This window comes from Erpetoichthys calabaricus, chromosome 7, assembly GCF_900747795.2.
Source record: "Erpetoichthys calabaricus chromosome 7, fErpCal1.3, whole genome shotgun sequence".
Lineage (NCBI taxonomy): Eukaryota > Metazoa > Chordata > Cladistia > Polypteriformes > Polypteridae > Erpetoichthys > Erpetoichthys calabaricus.
This window is the reverse complement of record NC_041400.2, coordinates 23499754-23523416: the sequence shown is the minus strand read 5'-3', so window position 1 is coordinate 23523416 and position 23663 is coordinate 23499754. Positions and strand designations below refer to the sequence as shown.

General features: G+C 38.6%; 1 protein-coding gene across 1 annotated transcript in view; it reads left to right on the top strand.

The window, feature by feature from the left end:
- The window catches only part of sec24d (SEC24 homolog D, COPII coat complex component), a 72970-nt gene that overhangs the window by 19575 nt on the left and 29732 nt on the right, over nt 1-23663 (top strand). Inside the window, exons 6-14 of the mRNA XM_028804988.2 lie at nt 3923-4044; nt 4294-4405; nt 4687-4814; nt 14506-14644; nt 15757-15872; nt 18194-18318; nt 19881-20072; nt 22017-22110; nt 22585-22701. Coding sequence (XP_028660821.2) covers nt 3923-4044; nt 4294-4405; nt 4687-4814; nt 14506-14644; nt 15757-15872; nt 18194-18318; nt 19881-20072; nt 22017-22110; nt 22585-22701 — 1145 coding nt within the window. The remainder of the gene's footprint in view (nt 1-3922; nt 4045-4293; nt 4406-4686; nt 4815-14505; nt 14645-15756; nt 15873-18193; nt 18319-19880; nt 20073-22016; nt 22111-22584; nt 22702-23663) is intronic.

The following is a 23663-nucleotide window of genomic DNA, read 5'->3' as shown; positions in this document are numbered from 1 at the left end:
CCGCCCTGAGCGGGACTCAGAGTTCCTTCTGCACGCGCTTGAGTTCATGCTGATCACTGCCTTTAAAAGCCCTTTTTTTCTGGTTCAAAAGGCCCTTGATGTCACTTATAATCCATGGCTTGTTGTTAGCATAGCAGCATGCTGTTCTTACTGGAACTACAATGTCCATACAGAAGTTGATGTAGTCAGTAGTGCAGTCAACAACCTCCTCAATGTTCTCACTATGTGATCCCTGCAGGATATCCCAGTCTGTTGTTCCAAAGCAGTCTCTCAGAGCCTGCTCTGCCTCAAGGGACCACTTCCTGAATGAGCGTGTGGTTGTAGGTAGCTCCCTCACTCTTGGTTTGAAGTGAGGCTGAAGCAGAACCAGGTTATGATCTGCTTTCCCAAGCGCAGGCAGCAGGGTGGCGCTGTATGCGTATTTAACGTTTGCATACAGTAGGTCAATAGTCTTATTTCCCCGGGTTACAATCCACATACTGGGAGAAGGCAGGTAACGTTTTGTCCAGCGTTACATAGTTAAAGTCTCCAGCAATTAGCACAAGCGCCTCGGGGTGCTGTGTTTGTAATTTAGCAACTGCAGAATGGATGATGTCACTCTCTGTCTCCACGGCCGCCCGAGGAGGGATGTATGCAATAACAACGACGTGTCCAAACTCTCTGGGCAAGTAATATGGACGCAGACTTACAGCCAACAGTTCGATGTCCCTGCAGCAAGTGGAGATTTTAACGGTAACATGTCCAGAGCTGCACCATCTTGTATTAACATAGAGTGCTAGACCTCCTCCTTTGTGCTTCCCACAGGTACTTGTGTCTCTGTCTGCTCTAACTGTGCTAAACCCGGGTAGCTAAACTAAAACTAAAGGACAGTGTCAAGACATACAATATGTATGAACATGCCTGTAACATCCCAGTCACAAAATGGACATTTAAACTCAGTGCTAGGCCCAAACTAAAATGTTTTCTAGGGGTAAAGTAAAGGCAGTTGATTATTTGTGGTTGGGTAATCTGATCAGTGGGATTTTTGGAATGTGTCTTTTGTGATCATAAAGCTAATCTTAATACATAATTCGCCAGTCTCCTCACTCACTCACGTCTGTCCGAAGCCGAATGCGCAGTCGCCTTCTGCGCACGTCGCCTTCTGCGCATGTCCAAGGCCGAATGCGCAGTCACCTTCTGTGCAGCTGTCCGAAAAACCTTACAAGACCGACATCGTGGCAGGCGGCGGATTTATGGCCGCGAAAATTCAAAGAGAAAGGCGACTTCAACCGACATCTAACCCCAACATCGCGGGAGGTGGCGGATTTACGGCCGCAAAAATTCAAAGAGAAAGGCGACTTCGATTAAAGCTCTAGAGGCCTGAAACGCGATTTCGACTACAGCTCAAGGCCTAATTACGCATTCATTCAATGCACCTATATCAGATTTGTGGTGCTTATACTTATTATATATTATACTATTCTACTCGTGCCTGTTTCATCTTACGTTGTCGAAACGGGCTCTTTGTCTACTGTTATCATAAAGCTAATGAAACTGACATGGGGTACAATGTTCATTTTAACAGAGGCACTCTTGTGGAATGGTGCCATCTTCTGCTGAAAAATGCCTGTTTACAAACAAGTACACTGATCCATGAATTTCTGTACCTCCAGTGCCTATAAGAAGAATTCATTGCTTTTACATTTTATTGTTGGACGACATTGAGTGACAGTGGATTTAATTTGGCTTTTTGGAAACTGAGCAGAAGAAAAATACTCTTAAGGTGAAAATCCAACCCGCTGAATCCGAACACAGGGGTCTGCTGGAGCCAATCCCAGCCAACACAGGGCACAAGGCAGGAACCAATCCTGGGCAGGGTGCCAACCCACCGCAGGACACACACACACAAACACACACCAAGCACACACTAGGGCCAATTTAGAATTGCCAATCCACCTAACCTGTATGTCTTTGGAAGGAAACCAGAGCGCCCGGAGGAAACCCACGCAGACACGGGGAGAACATGCAAACTCCACGCAGGGAGGACCCGGGAAGCGAACCCAGGTCTCCTAACTGCGAGGCAGCAGAGCTACCACTGCGCCACCGTGCCGCCCGAGGTGAAAATAAAAACGTAAATTAAATATGGGCAGTTCAGGAGTGGGAAATACTTTTTATAGGCACTGTATCACTGAAACTCAAATATCAATGTAGCATTAAAGTGTTGCTGTAGTAATGGAAAAGCCAGTTGGTAGCATGAAAGCACACTCCACACCACTACACTGCATTGCTTACACCTGGAAAGGCAGATCCATGGACTCATTCTCCCATAATTATCAATCAACAGGAGCCATGCAGGATTCATCAGACAAGGTGATGTTTATTTCCCAGTTCTCTAGTGTCTAATGTTTGCATTACTAAATCCACTGCAACAACGCTTCCCTATTTTTCACTGAGAGAGACAGTTTGGGCTGTCAGATGCAAGAACCATAAAAAGACACTGCATGTTTGTGCTATCTGGCCTGCTTGTTTCAGTATTCCTGCTGCATTTACTGCTGCTGTTTTGTGACTTTAGCTCATGTGTCGCTTTACACAATTCTCTCCGTCTGTACCTTTCATCAATGTCATTGACTTCTTTTTTTGGTTTAAGGTAGTAACCCATTCTTGGTACAACAGTGCAAGGCTCATGCATGAAAACCCAAAACGTGTTGCTATTCATTATACTGCATATTCATGTTGGTGCATCCTGTACTCTCTACCACACCACATTTAATGCAGTTTACATTTTAGTCTCTTCCATTTGGAATTACATGCACTCATAATCATTCATCACTTGGTACTGCTTACCTGCTTTAAATACAATTTAATTATGAATCTAACAAAATATTTCTCTAGAGCTTACCCACTTGTAAGTATTTCTACTTGTATATCTAAAGTTTTACATTTTTTTCTTGTGTACAGTAACCCTCCATCGCGGGGGTTGCGTTCCAGAGCCACCCGCGAAATAAGAAAATCCACGAAGTAGAAACCATATGTTTATATGGTTATTTTTATATTGTCATGCTTGGGTCACAGATTTGCACAGAAACACAGGAGGTTGTAGAGAGACAGGAACGTTATTCAAACACTGCAAACAAACATTTGTCTCTTTTTCAAAAGTTTAAACTGTGCTCTATGACAAGACAGAGATGACAGTTCTGTCTCACAATTAAAAGAATGCAAACATATCTTCCTCTTCAAAGGAGTGCGCATCAGGAGCAGAGATTGTCAGAAAGAGAGAGAAAAGCAAACAAATCAATAGGGCTGTTTGGCTTTTAAGTATGCGAAGCACCGCCAATACAAAGCTGTTGAAGGCGGCAGCTCACACCCCCTCCGTCAGGAGCAGAGAAGAGAGAGAGAGAGAGACAGAGAAAAACAAACAAGCAAAAATCAATACGTGCCCTTCGAGCTTTTAAGTATGCAAAGCACCGTGCAGCATGTCACTTCAGGAAGCAGCTGCACAGAAGGTAGACACGTGAAGATAATCTTTCAGCATTTTTAGACGAGAGTCCGTATCGTCTAGGTGTGCGAACAGCCCCCCTGCTCAATCCCCCTACGTCAGGATCAGAGAAAATCAGCACAAGAGAGAGAGAGAAAAAAGTAAGCTGGGTAGCTTCTCAGCCATCTGCCAATAGCGTCCCTTATATGAAATCAACTGGGCAAACCAACTGAGGAAGCATGTACCAGAAATTAAAAGACCCATTGTCCGCAGAAATCCGCGAACCAGCAAAAAATCCGCGATATATATTTAAATATGCTTACATATAAAATCCGCGATAGAGTGAAGCCGCGAAAGGCGAAGCGCGATATAGCGAGGGATTACTGTACTGTGTAACAATGGCATTTCTTTGATTAGTTATTTATAGTAGCAGTGTTTATTAATGTAAATATGTGTTATTTTTGGTAGGTGCATTTGGAGGGCAGATGTCAGGACTTCAACCAAACTTTCCTGGATCCGTACCAGGTGGATTAGCCCAAATGTCTGGTCCTCAACAGAAAAAACTCGATCCCGATTCTGTTCCAAGTGTTGTGAGTAAAGTATCACTGAAATTAATGTGTTGCTTGATTAAGGAAATATTAACATGTTGCACATTTGTTTCAATATTATTTAGAGGAGTTTATTATTTTAGAGGAGTTTCTGAAAGTGTTTGTCGTTTTGTTATTTGTTCTATCAGATAAATAACTTGCATTGTATCAGTTGTACAGTATATGAATGTGCATTGTTCACTTGTGTTTTATAATTTTTCTATACATTGATTCTATTTCCATGTTTTATAGACTCAAGTCATTGAAGATGATAAAATGAAACGGGCTGGTCAAATTTTTATCACAAACTTACGGGGTCAAGTTCCCCCACTTGTGACCACTGATTGTGTCATACAGGATCAAGGTATCAGAATATATCTTTCAATCTTTCTTGTTTCATTCATCTTGCCTGTAAAAATATTTTCTGCTGTAGCATGTAAGTGCAAAAGGAGTTGCATATCTGTTATTTCATGTACACTTTTCCAGTACTCTTAATGCAGTAATAAGACTACAGTTAATACTTTAACTCCAGCATGAACATGTTGGTGAAATCTGGTATTGCTTTTGATCTTTCATTTGAAGCAAACTAGTAGCAGAATTTAATGTTTTATATGTATTTTTATCATTTATTGTTTTTTCTTTAAGGAAATACAAGCCCTCGCTTTATACGATGCACAACCTACTGTTTTCCTTGCACAGCTGATCTTGCTAAACAGTGTCAGGTTCCTCTGGCAGCAATTATCAAGCCATTAGCTAAAGTTGCTCAGAACGAGGTAAGTAAATTTAGTATTCGTTTTATGTATCCTATAATTCTGTTGCATTATTTATGACTCTAACCATGAAACACATAGGTTTTACTGATCTATGAATGATTGAACAACATTTAATGATGTGATTTCCCCGTATTTTGTCATTTTTATTCATCACATTTGAAAGACTTGTCCCTTGACAGACTCTGTATTCCAAATGTGGATTATTTAACTGTCATCTACAAGACACATTTTATTCTTGTTCTTATTTCTAAATGAAATAAACAGTTACAAGAATGGTATTTGTAGACTTCTGCTTCTTTGTTATTGTTCATTAATAAATACATTTAATGAGTGTAGGCTTTCTAATATATCATGTATTATAAAGTGTTTGAATTTGTTTTAACATTAACACCCCTTGCAATTTTCCGAAAAATGACTTGTCAGATAATATTCAATAGTTATTTTTTTACTTGCTCATTTACAAAATATACACCAAGGTAGAGATGTTTTAATATTCCTACAGTCTTCTAATATAGTCAGTTCAGCATCATTTATTAAAATTATTTGAATTATTGTCCCAAAGATAAATATTTTTGGCATAATTTACTCATTTTGTAGGCATTATTATTATCAGGCATTATTGTAAACCATGCAATGTAGAAGAGTATGAGTCAAGACAGAATGGATTGCGGATTTTATATGTAAGCATATTTAAATATAAATCGCAGATTTTTTGCTGGTTCGCGGATTTCTGCGGACAATGGGTCTTTTAATTTCTGGTATGTGCTTCCTCAGTTGGTTTGCCCAGTTAATTTCATACAAGGGATGCTATTGGCAGATGGCTGAGAAGCTACCCAACCAGAGCGGGTATTACGTATTAAATAAAACTCCTCAAATATATTGTGAGCACAGGGGCTATTCGCACCCCTAGAGGAAATATGAATTATGGTGTCTCCTGATTGATTTTTAAAAATTAGGTGACAAAGCAGTTAGCTACCTTAATTTGAATCCTTTACAGTTGCTCCGTCTTTGGCGATGTACATTCTCTCCCCAAATATCATGATGGCAAATATCATCCCATTATATAAAAAGGGTGACAGAGCAGATCCAAGCAACTACAGGCCAGTAAGCTTAACATGCATCACAGAAAAATGAATGGAAGGAAATATTAAGGATAAGATTGAGCAACACCTGGCAAGGACAGGAGTTATTCTGAACAGTCAGCATGAGTTCGGAAAAGGGAGGTCGTGTTTTACTAACATGCTGGAATTCTATGAGGAGGCAATAAAAGGATACGATCAAAGTGGAGCAGATGATATTATTTATCTGGACTTTCAGAAAGCATTTGATAAGGTGTCACATGAGAGGTTGGGCATCAAATTAAAAGAAGTGGGAGTTCAGGGTGATGTTTTTAGATGGGTGCAAAATTGGCTCAGACACAGGAAGCAGAGGGTGATGGTGCGAGGAACCTTATCAGAACTGGCCGATGTTAAGAGTGGTAACCAGCATCGGGCATTGCTAGGGCTGCTGCTATTTTTAATATATATAAATGATTTAGATAGGAATAAAAGTAACAAGCTGGTTAAGTTTGCAGATGATACCAAGATAGGTGGATTAGCAGATAATCTGGAATCTGTTATATCATTACAGAAGGACTTGGACTTGGCTTGGACAACATACAGGCTTGGGGAGATTTGTGGCAGATGAAATTTAATGTCAGTAAATGTAAAGTATTACACATAGGAAGTAAAAATGTGAGGTTTGAATACACAATGGGCGGTCGGAAAATCGAGAGTACACCTTATGAGAAGGATTTAGGAGTCATAGTGGACTCTAAGCTATCGACTTCCCGACAGTGTTCAGAAGCCATTAAGAAGGCTAACAGAATGTCAGGTTATATAGGACGGTGTGTGGAGTACGAGTCCAAGGAGGTCCTGCTCAACCTTTATAACACACTGGTGAGGCCTCATCTGGAGTACTGGGTGCAGTTTTGGTCTCCAGGCTACAAAAAGGACATAGCAGCACTAGAAAAGGTCCAGTGAAGAGCGACTAGGCTGAGTCCAGGGCTACAGGGGTTGAATTATGAGGAAAGATTAAAAGAGCTGAGCCTTTACAGTTTAAGCAAAAGAAGATTAAGAGGTGACATGATTGAAGTGTTTAAAATAATGAAGGGAATTAGTACAGTGGATCGAGACTGTTATTTTAAAATGAGTTCATCAAGAACACGGGGACACAGTTGGAAACTTGTTAAGGGTAAATTTTGCACAAACATTAGGAAGTTTTTCTTTACAGAAAGAAGGATAGACACTTGGAATAATCTACCAAGTAGTGTGGTAGACAGTAAGACGTTGGGGAATTTCAAAACTCGACTTGATGTTTTTTTGGAAGAAATAAGTGGATAGGACTGGCGAGCTTTGTTGGGTTGAATGGCCTGTTCTTGTCTAGAGTGCTCTAATGTTCTCATGTACTTGTGCGTTGTGCCCAGTAGTTGACCACTTTTGGTCCCTGCCATGCAGTCATTGCTACCAAGATGGACTCTGACTCACAATGCAGTGTAAGCCAAAAAAAGCAGATTTCAAAATGAATGGCTAAAAAAGCATGAAATATGCAGCAACGACAAATTAAATATGCATTTAAATTTCCAAAAACAGTTTTAAAGCCTGCAGACTATAATTTATGGATTTTGATTGTCAGAAGTGAAGATGAACTGAGAGTAGACAGTCCATCCATCCATCCATCCATTTTCCAACCCGCTGAATCCGAACACAGGGTCACGGGGGTCTGCTGGAGCCAATCCCAGCCAACACAGGGCACAAGGCAGGAAACAATCCTGGGCAGGGTGCCAACCCACCGCAGGACACACACAAACACACCCACACACCAAGCACACACTAGGGCCAATTTAGAATCGCCAATCTACCTAACCTGCATGTCTTTGGATTGTGGGAGGAAACCGGAGCGCCCAGAGGAAACCCACGCAGACACGGGGAGAACATGCAAACTCCACGCAGGGAGGACCCGGGAATCGAACCCAGGTCCCCAGATCTCCCAACTGCGAGGCAGCAGCGCTACCCACTGCGCCACCGTGCCGCCCCGAGTAGACAGTCATATATTTTAAATATAGCATTAAGTAATCTTTTGTTTTTGTCACTTACATGAGAATATTTTGTTCTTTTAATAGAATAAGTTAAAGGTCAATTCAATTCAAAAAATTATTTGTCACATGCAAAATTATGCAGTAATATAAGATGCAGTGAAATATTTTTTGTAGCAGAACTTGGACAGTGCCTAAATTAAAAAGCTAATAGTAACCCATACAAAATATAGCATAGAAAATTGTGTTTTTTTTATCAGTCTAATGGATTGAGGATAGACGCTCCTGCAAAATCATTCATTCAACTTCAGCAGCTTAAACAGTTTATTTCTGGGATGACTGGAGTCCCTGGAAATCTGGAGAGACCTGACCAAGCACTGCCTTATGAAGACATCCTGTAAAGTGGAAGTTAAATCTGAATGTTGTACTCAGCTATTCACAGAACCCTCCGTAGAGATTTTTGCACCTGAGTAGTGCAGCTTCCACAGTGGTAATGCACTCTGTGAGGATACTTTCAATGGCTCGTTCGCAAACTTCACAATTGAGTTAAAACTGTACATTGCTGTGCAGTCAAAGGTATAGAGAGTATACAGCAAAGAACTAAAGTCACACCCCTGAGGTGACCCTCTGTTTGAAATGATATTGCCCACTTTCACCACCTGTGGTCTCCTGGTGAGAAAATCCAAGACCTTGCGGCAGATGGAAGTACCAAATCCTAGGACCTAGATCTTAGCAAATCAGAATATGGGGTACTATGGTGTTGAACGCTAAGCTGTAATCTACGAACAGCAGTCTCGCATAGTTCTTACAGGCACTGTCTAGGTGACTTAATGTGGTGCGCAGTACTTCTGCAATGGCATCAGTAGATGCTTGATGAGCAAATATGGTCTTTAATGAGCCTTTTAGACCATTCCTATACTACAGATATCAGAGCCACAGAATAATAGTCATTGAGACAGGAGGGGGTGCTGGACTTGGGTACAGAGACAATGACTGATTTTTTTTTTTACACTGGGCCAGGGAATCATTGAACACAGAAATAAATAGATAGATAGATAGATAGATAGATAGATAGATAGATAGATAGATAGATAGATAGATACTTTATTAATCCCAGGTGGAAATTCACATACTCCAGCAGCAAAAAATATTAAATTAAAGAGTAATAAAAAATGCAGGTAAAAAACAGACAATAACTTGAATAATGTTCAACGTTTACCCCCTCTGGTGGAATTGAAGAGTCGCATAGTTTGGGGGAGGAATGATCTTCTCAGTCTGTCAGTGGAGCAGGACAGTGACAGCAGTCTGTCGCTGAAACTGCTCCTCTGTCTGGAGATGACACTGTTTAATGGATGTAGTGGATTCTCCATAATTGATAGGAGCCTGCTGAGTGCCCGTTGCTCTGCTACGGATGTCAAACTGTCCAGCTCTATGCCAACAATAGAGCCTGCCTAATAATGCCAAATAATGGTGCAAGCTGGTTTGCACAAGTGCTCAACACTCGTCCCGGAAGGCCAACCAGTCCTGCCGCTTTCTTGTTGTTCAGTCTCCTCAGAGGCCTCCTAACATCATGCTGAGAGAGGCCAAGAGGCCTCTCGACAATGTCTGAGGGGACGGGGAGCCTTCCAGCACCACTAAGGCCACTAAGACCGACTGATCAATTTTAGTTATTATTGCTGCTAGCATTAAAACGTGTGTAGAATGTAGCCTGTTCATTCCCCAAACCAGATCAGCTGACACCACAACGTGAGATTTGCTTCTATTGTCTATTATAGTCCAGAGCCCTTGCCACATACTTCTGGAGTCACCAAGCAGAAACTGCAACTCCACACTAACCCTGTAATGACGCTTAGTAGCCTTTAGTACTTTGAGATCTTTCTTCTCTGGACATGCATTGCTATAGGACTATTTCTGAATGCTATAATGAAACTCTAGCTTTTGTTCATTTCTGTGTGAGTTTTTATCTGAATTTAAACCTAGGTGCTGTTTGGCAATTCAGTAATGTTGAGAAATTGACATTTTGGGCTGAAAAATTTCCAAGACATAGTTGCAATGCTGGCATTCCTTTTAGGTCAGTGTTGACCTGAAAACAATAAAACAATTTTATAAAGTGTTACCATTCATAAATTACTGTAGGATGAGTTCAAAACTAGGCTTTATAAATCAGTTTCTAGATGTTGTCCTCAAGCAATAAATTGAGAAGTCGAACAATGGTTCTTCTTATAAAATGGTGTTTATAACAGATCAGTAGGATGGTCCCCTACCAGCATTTTTCTGAGAAAAAGGATATTGTGGGTAGTGAGCATCACCTGCACCTTTGAAAAGCACTTTAACAGTCACCTTGCTCAGCATAGTCTGGAATAACTATCTTAACTAACTTAAATAAGGATATGTACAGTTGACTTTTCATTATCTACAAAATTCCAAGTACTTTAACAAAATTCCAAGTACTTTACAATATATGATTTTAAAGTTGTCTTGTACTAAATAATTGTGATATGCATAACAATAAATTAACTTTAATTGATAAGTTTAGATTTTAAAGAATCTTCCACATTAGTTTTAGAGCGTCCCGTCTATATTAAAGTGTCGGTTTCTTCTGATGTATTTCCTGATTCTCTCTTCTGATTGTCGGACTCCAATGAGTACCTGAACTGTAACTTTTAGCCTCGTTAAAAACACTAACTATCCTCTTTATGAATTACACTTGCCCTGCCCATATAATTGACTACTATGTCAGTAAGATCATTATATGCGCACAATAATTATTATAGTAGTTAGGCTTGTCCCTATAGACCTATTGTGTGTATGTGTGTATGTGTGTGTGTGTGTTTTTTAGACAAAGACGGAGTATGACTAAAAATGTAGGTGTCTTGAAATGTGAAATGTTAGTGACAGCTAGAAATACCAGTACACATCTATTAGGAGCTATGGTCCTGTGGTATTCAGCCATGACAGTCTCATTGGTATGTCGAGAAAGAGCCACCAGCAAAAAACCTACTGCCATTTGTAGGTCCTATATCTGGTAATAACTATGGTTAAAAAACGGATTGACAAAGACTGACAACGGAGGTCCTAACAGAGATCTGTCTGGCTGTGCATCTTATTATACGTTGTTATGGATGGGATATGCTGTTTTGTGACAGAACATATTTTGACAACTGTCAGTTAAAAATAGGAAGATGTGGTTACAGTGGACTAAGAACACTGGAAAATTTAAACAAAAGATCTCCTAATGAAGCATAGTTCCTTCTGATTTATGCTGTTATTATCCATTTTGGTGCCATTAATGAGATTTTTTTAACAACTTTTTGAGTTTATGTCTTGACACATCGAGGATGTTCAAAGATAAAAATGGCATCTTGCTATTAGATTTACTCTGTAACCATGGGAGTTCTCTATTAAGGAAATTAAAATTCTTCTCTCATTCTCCTTGCATAGAAAAGTAGTGTTGCATTATTGATTGGCAAGTGTCAATAATAACAATCCCCAAGACCCTTAAATGTTCAAACCCTTAATGTCCCATCTATGTTGTGCAGAGACGTTGTTGCAAACACATAGACATCATCGAGTTTGTGCTCTGCCTCCAATAGCAATAATTTTGTCATTTGGTTCTTTTCCAGTAGCAGTGTCTGGTAAAACTAACAGATTGGTAAGTCTCCCACAGCTTGAGTTAGCGCAGAAACATTCTTCACACTGGTGTTTCTCCAAAAAGACCATGCTTAAAAAGATTAGATCAAATGAAGAAGCAACCATTATATTTGCCAAGCTCATTTACTTTATTTTAGAATTACAAAAATCTACTCCTGTTTTTTAAGCTATCAAGGATGACTCGGTGGTACAATATATTTCAGATTCCAAAGTCCTCTTTCTCTTTCAATTTCACTGTTGTACTTTATTGTGTATTCACTTGAAAAAAAATGCAACCGGATAATTTCTGTGGCTTCTGAGAATTATGAATGCCTGACGTAGCTTCCTATGTAGTCTTTTATATTTAAGATGGAAGAGAGTTAGTTCCCTTAGTACTTTATGTCAGAGTGGAACATAAAATGAATCCAGCAATGCACCTGACTGCTATTCCATGCCCAAATTACAGTGCGGTTATATATTTTCTGTAGCGTGGTGACAAGCTTTACACATAGTACTTCAAATATGATCTCACTACTGCAGTATAGTTTGAGATAATGTCCCTATGTCAATCAGGGAGTGTTAGCTCCTTGGAGGACCAGGTGTAGTGCTATGAATCCCACTGTGGAAAGTTCATTCTGCTTACAGTACTGCCTCAAATCCACAATGGTGACCAGCAACACAAATCATTCACAGCATATAGTACATAGGTTTACACTAAGTTTATATTGAAGAATGTTTTAGCCTACAAATCCATGGTCAGGATTTGTCATGAGATGCAAAAACAGAGATGAATGCAGCAGTTATCTGAGGTGCTCTCAGTGCTCTGACTGTTGTCTTCTCAAGATGCTGTAGGAGAGTGCAGATGTTTGGAGTACAAGGTTATGGAGAGATGAGACTTCAAAGACCCAGGATTAAGTAGGTCAGCAGCTCGTATGCCCTACCACTGTTATGGTGATGATACACAGTTGTACCTTCCTTTGAGATCTGGCCACTTGGATGCACTGAAATGCCTATTCGACTCCCTAAATGACATTGACCATTGGATGACTAGTCATTTTTGAAAAATGAATGAAAGCAAGATGGAAATTTTAATTTTTGGATCTCTGAATCTTGTTAATAACATAACCTGCAATCTAGGTTCACTTTCCAGTTATGTTAAGCCTTATGTGAAAAATCTGGGCATATTATTTGACTTTAAATTTCATAAGCAAATAAATGCTGTTGTTAAGGCCTCTTTTTATCATCTGAGAGTTTTAAGCAAAGTAAGGCACAAGTTTTCTTTTGGAGATTTTTAGACATTAATCCATACTCTTATTTTTTCTCGTCTGGATTATTGTAATGGACTGTATTTTGGAGGTTAGTCAGACTATTCTGTCTCGTCTTCAGCTTGTGCCAAACATCTGCTAACTAAAACAAATAAATTGTGCCATATTATCTCAATTTTAACATCATTAGGCTGGTTACCGGTAAAATTTAGAGTCAATTTTAAAATTTTACTGTTCGTTTTTAAAGTTTTGAACAGGTTAGCTCCGGCTTACCTCATTGACCTCATACAACCCTATTGACCCCATAGAGCTCGGAGGTCGGCTGATAAGCTGCTGCTTTCTGTCCCAAACAGTTGTTTGAGGCGTAAAGGTGACTGTGCTTTCTCCAAGGTTGGGCCCAAATTGTGGAACAGTCTTCCTCTCCATGTTCAATCAGCCGCCACCATTGAACGCTTTAAATCCGGGCTAAAAACTCATTTGTGTACTTATTTGTGCTTTTTAGGTGTTTTAGAGGTATGTTTATATATATATATATATATATATATATATATATTTGTTTTTGTATTACCCATTTATTGTTTTATGTTTTAATTATTTGTTATGCATTTATTGGTTTTATTTTAACGTTGTGGTCCTCCCTGCGTGGAGTTTGCATGTTCTCCCCGTGTCTGCGTGGATTTCCTCTGGGCGCTCCGGTTTCCTCCCACAGTCCAAAGACATGCAGGTTAGGTGGAATGGCGATTCTAAATTGGCCCTAATGTGTGCTTGGTGTGTTTGTGTGTGTCCTGTGGTGGGTTGGCCCCCTGCCCGGGATTGGTTCCTGCCTTGCGCCCTGTGTTGGCTGGGATTGGCTCCAGCAGACCCCCGTGACCCTGTGTTCGGATTCAGCGGGTTGGAAAATGGATGGATGGATTTTAATGCTGTAAAGCACTTTGGTCAACCACTGGTTGCTTTTAAACTGTGCTGTATAAATAAATAAAGGAAACTAAACTATGGTGCTGCAGAGTGTCCGGGGTCCAGCAGTGGTGGAGTCTCAAAGTGCTATGGTGTAGTAAGGATAAGATTGGTTTGTTACAATAATCCAATCAATGTTTAACTAGGAGTTTTGACACCACTTTTCTAGAAGTCCATGTAAAACATAAAACTTTCTTGGCAGAGTCCAAGAAATACTATCTTGTGGATGAATAGGTCATGAAAATGAAAACAAAGGTAAGCAATACATAATAAAAAGGAAAGGCAGGCACTACAACATAGTAGTAATCATAACAATAACGAAAATAAATGTATATTGTGTATGAAAAATAATATTTCATAAGAAGGCTATTAATGTGTGTGCAAAGCTTATTTACAGTAATCCACAGACCACAGTTATACACTGAATATCATTAATCACCACTGCTGCCTACAGTCCTTGATTGTATCTGACATCTTTTCTAATATAACCTAGCAATTTAAAAGCATTTGCTTCTGAGACTGTTTGAAGATGAGCAAATTTTCTCAAAAAATGCTAAACCTGTGTTAGATTTGTTTCTTATACAGTAGTTTAATGGCACTCAATGTGTGATTAATATTCTTATTACCTGAATATAGAACTTACACTTCAGTATGTTTTCCTTCCCTACACCTTAGAACTACCTTATTAAACAGAATATAAAAACCATCTATGTACATTTCACTTGTGATTCTCAACATGTTTAAATGTTCTGTTTTCTTTAATTCATAGAATCCATTGTATGTGGTGGACCACGGAGAGAGTGGACCAATCAGATGCAACCGCTGCAAAGCTTACATGTGTCCATTCATGCAGTTTATCGATGGTGGTCGCAGATACCAATGTGGATTCTGTAGCTGTGTAAATGAAGGCACGTTTCAGCTTTTTTAAGCAAACTTTAATAAACTGTCGCATATATAGCATATATTGTGAATGGATTCCCTGTCAGGCAAGCATTATACTTTGTATTGAGTAGTTTTCAAATTCAAGTACGTGTCACATAGTGGCAAAAAAATGGATTCTGATACTTTCTCACATGAAAATCATCAATTAAGGCTAATTTAAAGCTGTGAAAATAAATAAACAGAAACATATCACTCAGATTAATAACCTACAAAGGAACACAGGTAACTCTATCTCTATGAATATCCTAACGGTGAAGCAATAAGTCAATGAATCAGTAAGCAAGTCTTTTTTATAAACTGCTGTTCACAACACACATAATGATGAAGCACAGAATAACCGTATTCAAGAAAAGACACCAAAGAATGATGCCGAATATCAAACACATACTGTGTCAAATATTTAGTTCATTATTACATCTGCTCTTCAGTCCATCATAAATAAATGTAATGTATTAATTGTTAGTACTGTGAAATGCTATTTGAAATCTCATTATTGTTTTTTTTTGCACTGCAGAAGTAACTATGTGCCCTTTTATGTAATTGTTTTCTGCAAAAATAATTTTGCTAACATCGTTATAACAATGACTTATTTGTACAGTAACACCCTAAGCCTTTTACATTTCATTTCAGTCCTCTAATTTGAAATACTTGGAAGGTAGGAAGTATAATAAATAGTAAACATTTCTAGCACATTTGTAAGATTTCTGCATGAGTTCCCCCTATAACATACTAAATAACAAGATATGTTTATTGTATTATTCTGTCTCCTTTACTCTATGCTGGTGAAATACAGAAATGAAAATTGAATAACTTTTACCTTACTCATACTAAACAAGAAAAATGTACACTTTCAAATTAAGATTTTAATTTTGTTTCAAACCACAGAAGCGCACAAACTAAAACAGATGCAAGGAATGAAAACTCTTCAAGTCATTTGTTTCCATATCTCATATTTCTTTAACCTAAAGTACCTTCAAACATGCTTGTCATTCTTCTTTTAAATTTCCAAATTTAGTTTTAATAACTCTTAAACCTGCTTTGCTTAAGGCAATTTATTTTTGTTTGATTTTTTTTTTAGTTCCATCTTTCTATTTCCAACATCTGGATCATATTGGCAGAAGGGTGGATGTTTTGGAGAGGCCAGAGCTATCCCTAGGATCATATGAATTTATTGCAAATTTGGACTACTGCAAGGTATGTTCTTACACCTTCACATCCTTCCATTTGTTACCAAACCAATTAAAAAATAAATAAATAAAGTTAGCAACACATTTTGGCTATTGAGAGTTTGCCAAGTTCAAGTTTATTTGTCATGTGTACACACCGCAACTGAATTGTTAATTGCACTTCTTCCTCAGAGTAGTGGCAGTACATGAATACATCATACACTGACGTGTAACAAACTTTTTTACTGGCCAAGTTTCTTGGAAGGTTTTAGCTAAAGTTAAATGTAACCATCTTTCTACCATTAAACTTTCCATTCTTTTATTTTTCCACTATAAAAATTCATCAACAGTGAATATTTTGTTCAAGAAATTAAAGACAACCATAATTTAAGATCAATAGCAGTAGTATATATTCTATTTTTCATGCCTAGGTACTGACACCCACACATATAAACACTCACAAACTAGGACAATGATATAAGTATTCTTTATTTTTATTTTTCTATATGCTTTCCAAAGAAAACAGAATAAAAGTGCATTGGCAAATGCTACTCTCTAAGGCATATGGTTATTAAAGGGAATGCGAGCACCGTCTGGAATAATGCAAAGAAAAGTCTCTTGTATCACACAGCACGATCAATCAAAACCAAAATAAATGAGGGATGAATAATAATGGAGAGAACATGAAGAAATAAAAAGCAAACAAAATTCTTCTGTCCTGGTGGCCTTCCTTAACAGGGTGGTTTGCCTTTTGGTAAAAAGGTTTAATCCACTCCTGAAGTTCCACACAGTAGTTCCTGTCTTATTTTTCCCACTCTGTTCCTTTCTTCAGCGAGACTTTGCCCATTAAAATCAGGGTAGAAGATGTCAGTCTTTGGACCAAGAGTCCAGAGTATCTTCTGGTGATCCTGGAGATCACTGCACCTGTAACTTTGACTTATCATTAAAAACCAGCATTTTCAAAGCAACATTTATCCTAATATTTTAAATGGGCAATTCACTTTACCTTTGGTCTTTCTCTCTGTTATTCTAAACAGGCCCTACCCATGTCCTGTGCCACCCAGGTACCGCCTCTGCTCCTAGCAACAGTAAATAAACATTAAATACATTGAATAAATAGGAGTTAGTCACTCTGTTAAAAAAACTTTTTATTGTGTGTACATATACTATGCCACATCTGATTTAGAAGCCTATATATACTGAATATAATTCATCTGTCAAGATCAGGGGTCCTCAATCACAGTCCTGGAGGGCCACAGTGGCTGCAGGTTTTTGTTCTAACCCGGTTGCTTAATTAGAAAGCAATTCTTGCTAATAATTTGATTTCATGGCTTGTTAGTGCTTTAACTCTGCCGTGTCAGGAAATTCTCATATCCTAGATTTTCTTCCCCTTTCTAAGGATTCATCCAAATGATTTGAAGGCTAAAATGGATGAGCAATTCTCTGTCCTTCACTTTCCTTCCAAGTATTAAATTAAACCCAATAGTGCATGATCAAGACACACAGGTGTAAATGGTAATAAGCTAAATGGAGAAATGCTGGTCTCTTTTGTCATTTACATGTTATTGCTAATTAGGAGCAATTAAAAACCAAGAATACAGCTGTTTAAGCCTAAAATAAGCAATAAGGGTTCAAAATCTTAACGAGTGAGACAACTAAAGTGAAGCAGAAGTGTTACTTGAGCAATAGGTGCTTCTTATTAAGCAATTGGGTTGGAGCAAAAACCTGCAGCCACTGCGGCCCTCCAGGACCGGGATTGAGGACCCCTGGTCTAGATGGCGGGTATGTGATATGTCAAGTTAAGGTACCGTCTTTTTCACTTGATTTCACTCTTTCCGATCACCTCATATAGTTTACATTTGGACTAAAGAAACAATTGAGTTATTCAGCTGACATTGTTTAAAGTATATTTCTGCAGTAGGCTTATGTGTGAGATCAAACTTGAGGAAGTGAATTTTCCTAATGTTACATAAAAATATAAGTGCCTGCCTCTGTTTTCAAGATTGAAGACTACATTGTAGTTAAAAGGGCAAAAAAAAACCTGAACAAATTATGTACAAAACACTGTATTCATTCAAATCCATAGGTAGAAAAAAGCTTTAGTTTGATGATTTATGAGGAATGAAATGGGTTAGTTTTGTATAATAGAAAAATAATATCCAAGATATACAGTACATTGGATGGTTTTATTAGCACAATTAAGTGGTTAATCTTTTTAATTTTAAAATACATATTTTGTCTTTCACATAATACTACTCTGGTTTTAACAAGTATAATAAAACTACTTCAAATGAAAGAATTGGATTTGCATAACGCATGAAGCTATATTCATTTTAATTTACTTTACAGAACAATACTCCTCCAAAACCTCCTGCATTCATCTTCATGATTGATGTGTCATACAATAATATCAAAAGTGGTTTAGTGAAACTTGTATGCAATGAACTGAAACTTCTTCTGAACAAACTCCCCAGGTAAAGTAAAGAGAAAGTTTGTCTAAACGTTACGCGTGCCTGAATTTATATACACATTGTGACTTGTTAAGATTTATGAGCTGAAGCTGCCAAATGAAACTTAGTTGTGGGCTATTCATTTACAGATTTTGTATTTGTTAAAATATTCTAACGCTAACAAAGCTGATATAAGTAATTTCTCAATTTATAATAATCATGTTTTAAACTTGATACAGTAAAAGTATTTTTTGTTTTATTTTTTGGTAAAGTAAAAACCGGGCGACACGGTGGCGCAGTGGGTAGCGCTGCTGCCTCGCAGTTGGGAGACCTGGGGACCTGGGTTTGCTTCCCGTGTCCTCCCTGCGTGGAGTTTGCATGTTCTCCCCGTGTCTGCGTGGGTTTCCTCCGGGTGCTCCGTTTTCCTCCCACAGTCCAAACACATGCAGGTTAGGTGCATTGGCGATTCTAAATTGTCCCTAGTGTGTGCTTGGTGTGTGGGTGTGTTTGTGTGTGTCCTGCAGTGGGTTGGCACCCTGCCCGGGATTGGTTCCTGCCTTGTGCCCTGTGTTGGCTGGGATTGGCTCCAGCAGACCCCCGTGACCCTGTGTTCGGATTCAGCGGGTTGGAAAATGGATGGATGGATAAAGTAAAAACCTTTTGCAATATCATAATGAAAATGTTTTAAGATTTTAAAATGCTGACCTGCTTGTGACAACTAATTGGATTAAGTGGATTCAATAAAATACAGTCATTCTTAGCACTGCAGCCTCATGGCTCTGTCCTGTGTAAAGTTTTCACATTCTCCCTCTTTCTGCATTGGCTGTCTTCTCACATATCAAACACATGCATGTTTTGAGAATTGGTTTATCGAAAGTGAGGTGATGTGGTGGCACCAGAAAGGTCTGGCCATCAAAGGTTGACCTGTGCATAGAACCCACTGCTGCATGGGAAGGCACCCTCTACTACTGACCCTGAACTGGCATTTTAAAACATTACAACTAGCATATAGTTGAAATCCAAACAGCAATTGTGTTGTCATTAGCTAGTAAAGAAGCCATCTTGTCAATTTAGTACAATTGTAAAATATGAAGGCCAACAGTAACCTCCATCCATCCATCCATTTTCCAACCCGCTGAATCCGAACACAGGGTCACGGGGGTCTGCTGGAGCCAATCCCAGCCAACACAGGGCACAAGGCAGGGAACCAATCCTGGGCAGGGTGCCAACCCACCGCAGGACACACACAAACACACCAAGCACACACTAGGGCCAATTTAGAATCGCCAATCCACCTAACCTGCATGTGTTTGGACTGTGGGAGGAAACCGGAGCGCCCGGAGGAAACCCACGCAGACACGGGGAGAACATGCAAACTCCACGCAGGGAGGACCCAGGAATCGAACCCAGGTCCCCAGATCTCCCAACTGCGAGGCAGCAGTGCTACCCACTGCGCCACCGTGTCCCGCCCCCAACAGTAACCTATGGAACCAAAAACTATTCTTAATAATAATATTTTTTAAAAGAGCAATTAGGCATTGCCTTTTTGTAGTAAACTTATTTTTTAATTGTGGTCTTTGTTTCAGGGAAGACAATGCAGAGAAGTCGGTGATTAAAGTTGGATTTGTCACCTACAATAAGATTCTTCATTTCTACAATGTAAAAAGCAATCTGGCTCAGCCACAGATGATGGTGGTGCCTGATGTAACAGAGATGTTTGTGCCTCTTTTAGATGGCTTTCTAGTGGACTTCCATGAATCTCAGACGGTGATTATCAAGTATGAAAATATAATCATTTTCCTTTTTTCCTGTTTTAATAAATGAAGATGGTGTCAGTTTTATAACTGTGTGCTGGTTTATCGCCTAGAACTGGAATATGTTTAGTGTAATAGGCTTTAGAAACTGTACTTTTTATAATACATAATTACTTCTTTTCCTTTCCCATAGCTCCAGATGTCTTGCCTACGGTATATATAAGATGGAAATTTAGTCCTCTTTCTTTCTAATAATAGAAAACTGACTGCAGGGTCTTCCCATACAGTAGTGATTAGGAGTCGCTTGTCTTATGTTTTAGAACTGTCCTTGATAGGCACTTTTACATTTAATGCTCTGTGATGCCCAAGAGCCACTCTGACATACTGTATATTCTCATTATTAATTGAAGAAGCAGTATGTCAGTCAGAAATTGATTTTAAGATAGTTTATATTTTTAAGGGCACAATGAGTTTAAAAGGCATGGTAACTAAAATTATCCTGAAAACCATGAACATTGCTGCAGTAGATGTGAAAATAAAGAATATTAGCAACCTATAGTAAATTCAAGAAACTCCCTTAATCTTTTTTCACAAGGCACCAATTGAGCAAACAAGAGTACAAGACAGTGTCGCTCAAAAATTATATTATATTGTTTTCAAAATAGATATAGACAGTATGGTTAGTAGAACTGTCCAAGTCATACTTGAAAAAGGTAAGGTTACAGTAGGCAAGTAAGTAAAGTCTCAGAAATTAAGTCAATACAACAACAGGGAGGACTTGGGTAATGAGGCGGGATAGACTGAGAGTAAAGGCAAACTGAGATGCATTTGAACATTCTGAAGACTGCCTTAGCATGACGACATTTTCAGCATTAGCTTATAGTGAGATCTGATTCAAACTGAATACTAAAAAAATACATTAGGGCATGTTACAGTACCTGAGAGCCATATTTGTACTTGTCTATGAAACAGATTAAATGGATGTAACCCAGGTGAAGTACTTGGTGATTATTTTATACACACAATGCCAGTAAAACTTACAAACATATTTTTTGCTTTGAAACACTGTTTACTTTTTACTTACTAAACAACATTTTGTGCTATTAAAGTATGTAAAAGCCAATTCACCATTCCCCTTTGTAGTGTCTTTTACTCCTTAATTACTATAAAAAGGAATTTTAAGTCAAATGAATAAAATGATTATTCCATATTCCTGATAGTGTCTGAGAATAGTCCTGGCTTACTGTATCTAGTACAGTATGTGGTTGTGTGTCGCCACCTTGTGGTGAAATCGTTTAGGGAGCTACTAGTAAAAACAGATTTTCTGCAATATCTTTTATTGATGGGAATGAAGCTGATCTCCTGGAAAAATGCAAGCTTTCCTTCTGGACAGTTTCCACATTAGAAGACAGTTGTAGGAATATTTATTTTTGGTTTGTTTTATTTCATTCACTTATTAAGAATTACAACACTTAATTGCTACATTTATTTTTCAGATTTCTGAATAAAAAAAAAGAGATGTAAATAAAAAGGAAATCAGTGTGCATTTTTTTATAAAGTTATCACTTTCAATTAAATTTCTGAAAATCAAGGGAGGAATAAGTGAAGCACTGAAAAGCATGTACTTGCTACTGTCCACAAAATATTCTGATGGGATTTACAGAAAAGGAAAATCTATAATTTTAGAAATATTTTACCTGGCTCAAAGATGGCACAACCATTCAATTTAATTAAATGGCATAATGGTAAAGATTGCTTTCTAATTACAAAACTGATTGGCACAAAAAAGCACCAATCACAGCCTCCCTCCAAGACCAGAGTGTGACACCCCTGTTTTACATTATGCTTTTTAATTTTCTGAAAAATGGCAGTGCTTTGATGTGACAGGTAACGCTGTCAGTTTTATCCTGAACACCATTATGTTTATAATAATAATATGCTTTTCACTGGTAACTTCAATTCTTTTAGTCTCCTGGACAACATTCCAGACATGTTTGCTGACACTGATGAAGGTGAAACAGTTTTTGCTCCTGTCGTCCAAGCTGGGATGGAAGCGCTAAAGGTTAGACAATATACTGGGCTTTCTAAATAAAATGAATGACATAGCAGTGGTGAGATTTTTATCTGGAGGAAAACTGATAATGGCAAAACAGAAGGAAAAGCAAGTTATTTGATGTGAATTGTGCAACAGGAGATTACAAAAAGTGATATGAGTATGCTTAGGATGTAATTATTTATACATGTATTTAAATGTAGTATATAGTATTGCACAGAATGTTTTATAATTATATATATTTCAATATATCCATGTCTCTTAAGGGAGGAGTGTATCTCTTTCATTAAATCCAGGGATAAATGATAAATTATAGTTTTTATTGGTTATAAATTATGCTGTAGCTTTACATTTTGCAGCATCTAGGTTTGTGTGTAAATATTATAAGGATACAGTATGCTCAGCTAAGTTACTTTTAAACATTAAAATACAGTATTACTTATAGTCCTGGCTAATAGTTGTTTTGTTGTATTTTAATGACAGGCAGCAGAATGCAGTGGGAAACTGTTCATATTCCAGTCATCAATTCCTACAGCTGAGGCACCAGGGAAACTTAAAAACAGAGATGACAGGAAACTTGTGAACACTGAGAAAGAGAAGGTACCCAGCTAATGCAAGAAAATAACACACAAGCAGATACAATGCTTTGCTTAAGTCAAGATAATTGGAAGTATGCTGTACTGTCATTCTGCGTGTTTTGAGTTCCTGATGTGCATCTCGGCACTGCTGATTTGCAGTAAAGAGCTTGTGGGTTCGCGTCCTGTTTCCTCCATGTGTGAGAGTGCTTTGAGTAGTTGAAAAGCACTATGTAAATGTAAAAAATTATTATTATTACTAGCCATGTGCGCCCAACTACGTTGCACGTGTTAAAGTTGTCTGTGAAGGGCTCCCTGTTTAAACGTGGCTGCCAGTCGTGAACTGGGCCCTTCGTCGCACTGCATTATGATTTTTTATAAGGGAAACAAAATCCTTGGACATTGATTCGATAGGAACGGCCTACTCAGAATCACTGTCCAAATAGTAATTATGTGGTGGTGGAGGAGCATTTCTGCTTCTCTCCGTTCACAGTCCATCTCGTTTTCATGACGTTGTTGTTTCCTCTCACGATCTCTTCTCAACCTTTCTCCAATCTCGCAGGTTGCTTTGTGGCAATCCAAAGAGTAAGGAAGAAGCAATGCTTCTTTCTTGAACTCCAAACGCCGACTGATGGAAAATCACAGAAGTGTGCCAGACTTATATACTCTGACTGCCGACTCCAAGAAGTGGGTGAACATTCGATTTGGATGAAGTGCTGCCAACGACGGTCGATAGAAACACAAAAAACCACAGTCTCGACAACGAAGCAGGTGTCGACACCAGATCTAAACATAAAGCACGGTGTCAACGCCAGATCTAAACACAAAGAGTGCTATCGACAGTGTTTGTAAACAAAAGTAACAACCAAGGTGTTGTGTATTCAGCCAGTGCAAACAGCACGTAGTCTCCTTTAGTTCAATCCTCTTTAATCACCACACTCCAACCTCATCCAACGATCCTTCCCCTCACTTCCTCTCCTCCTCCAT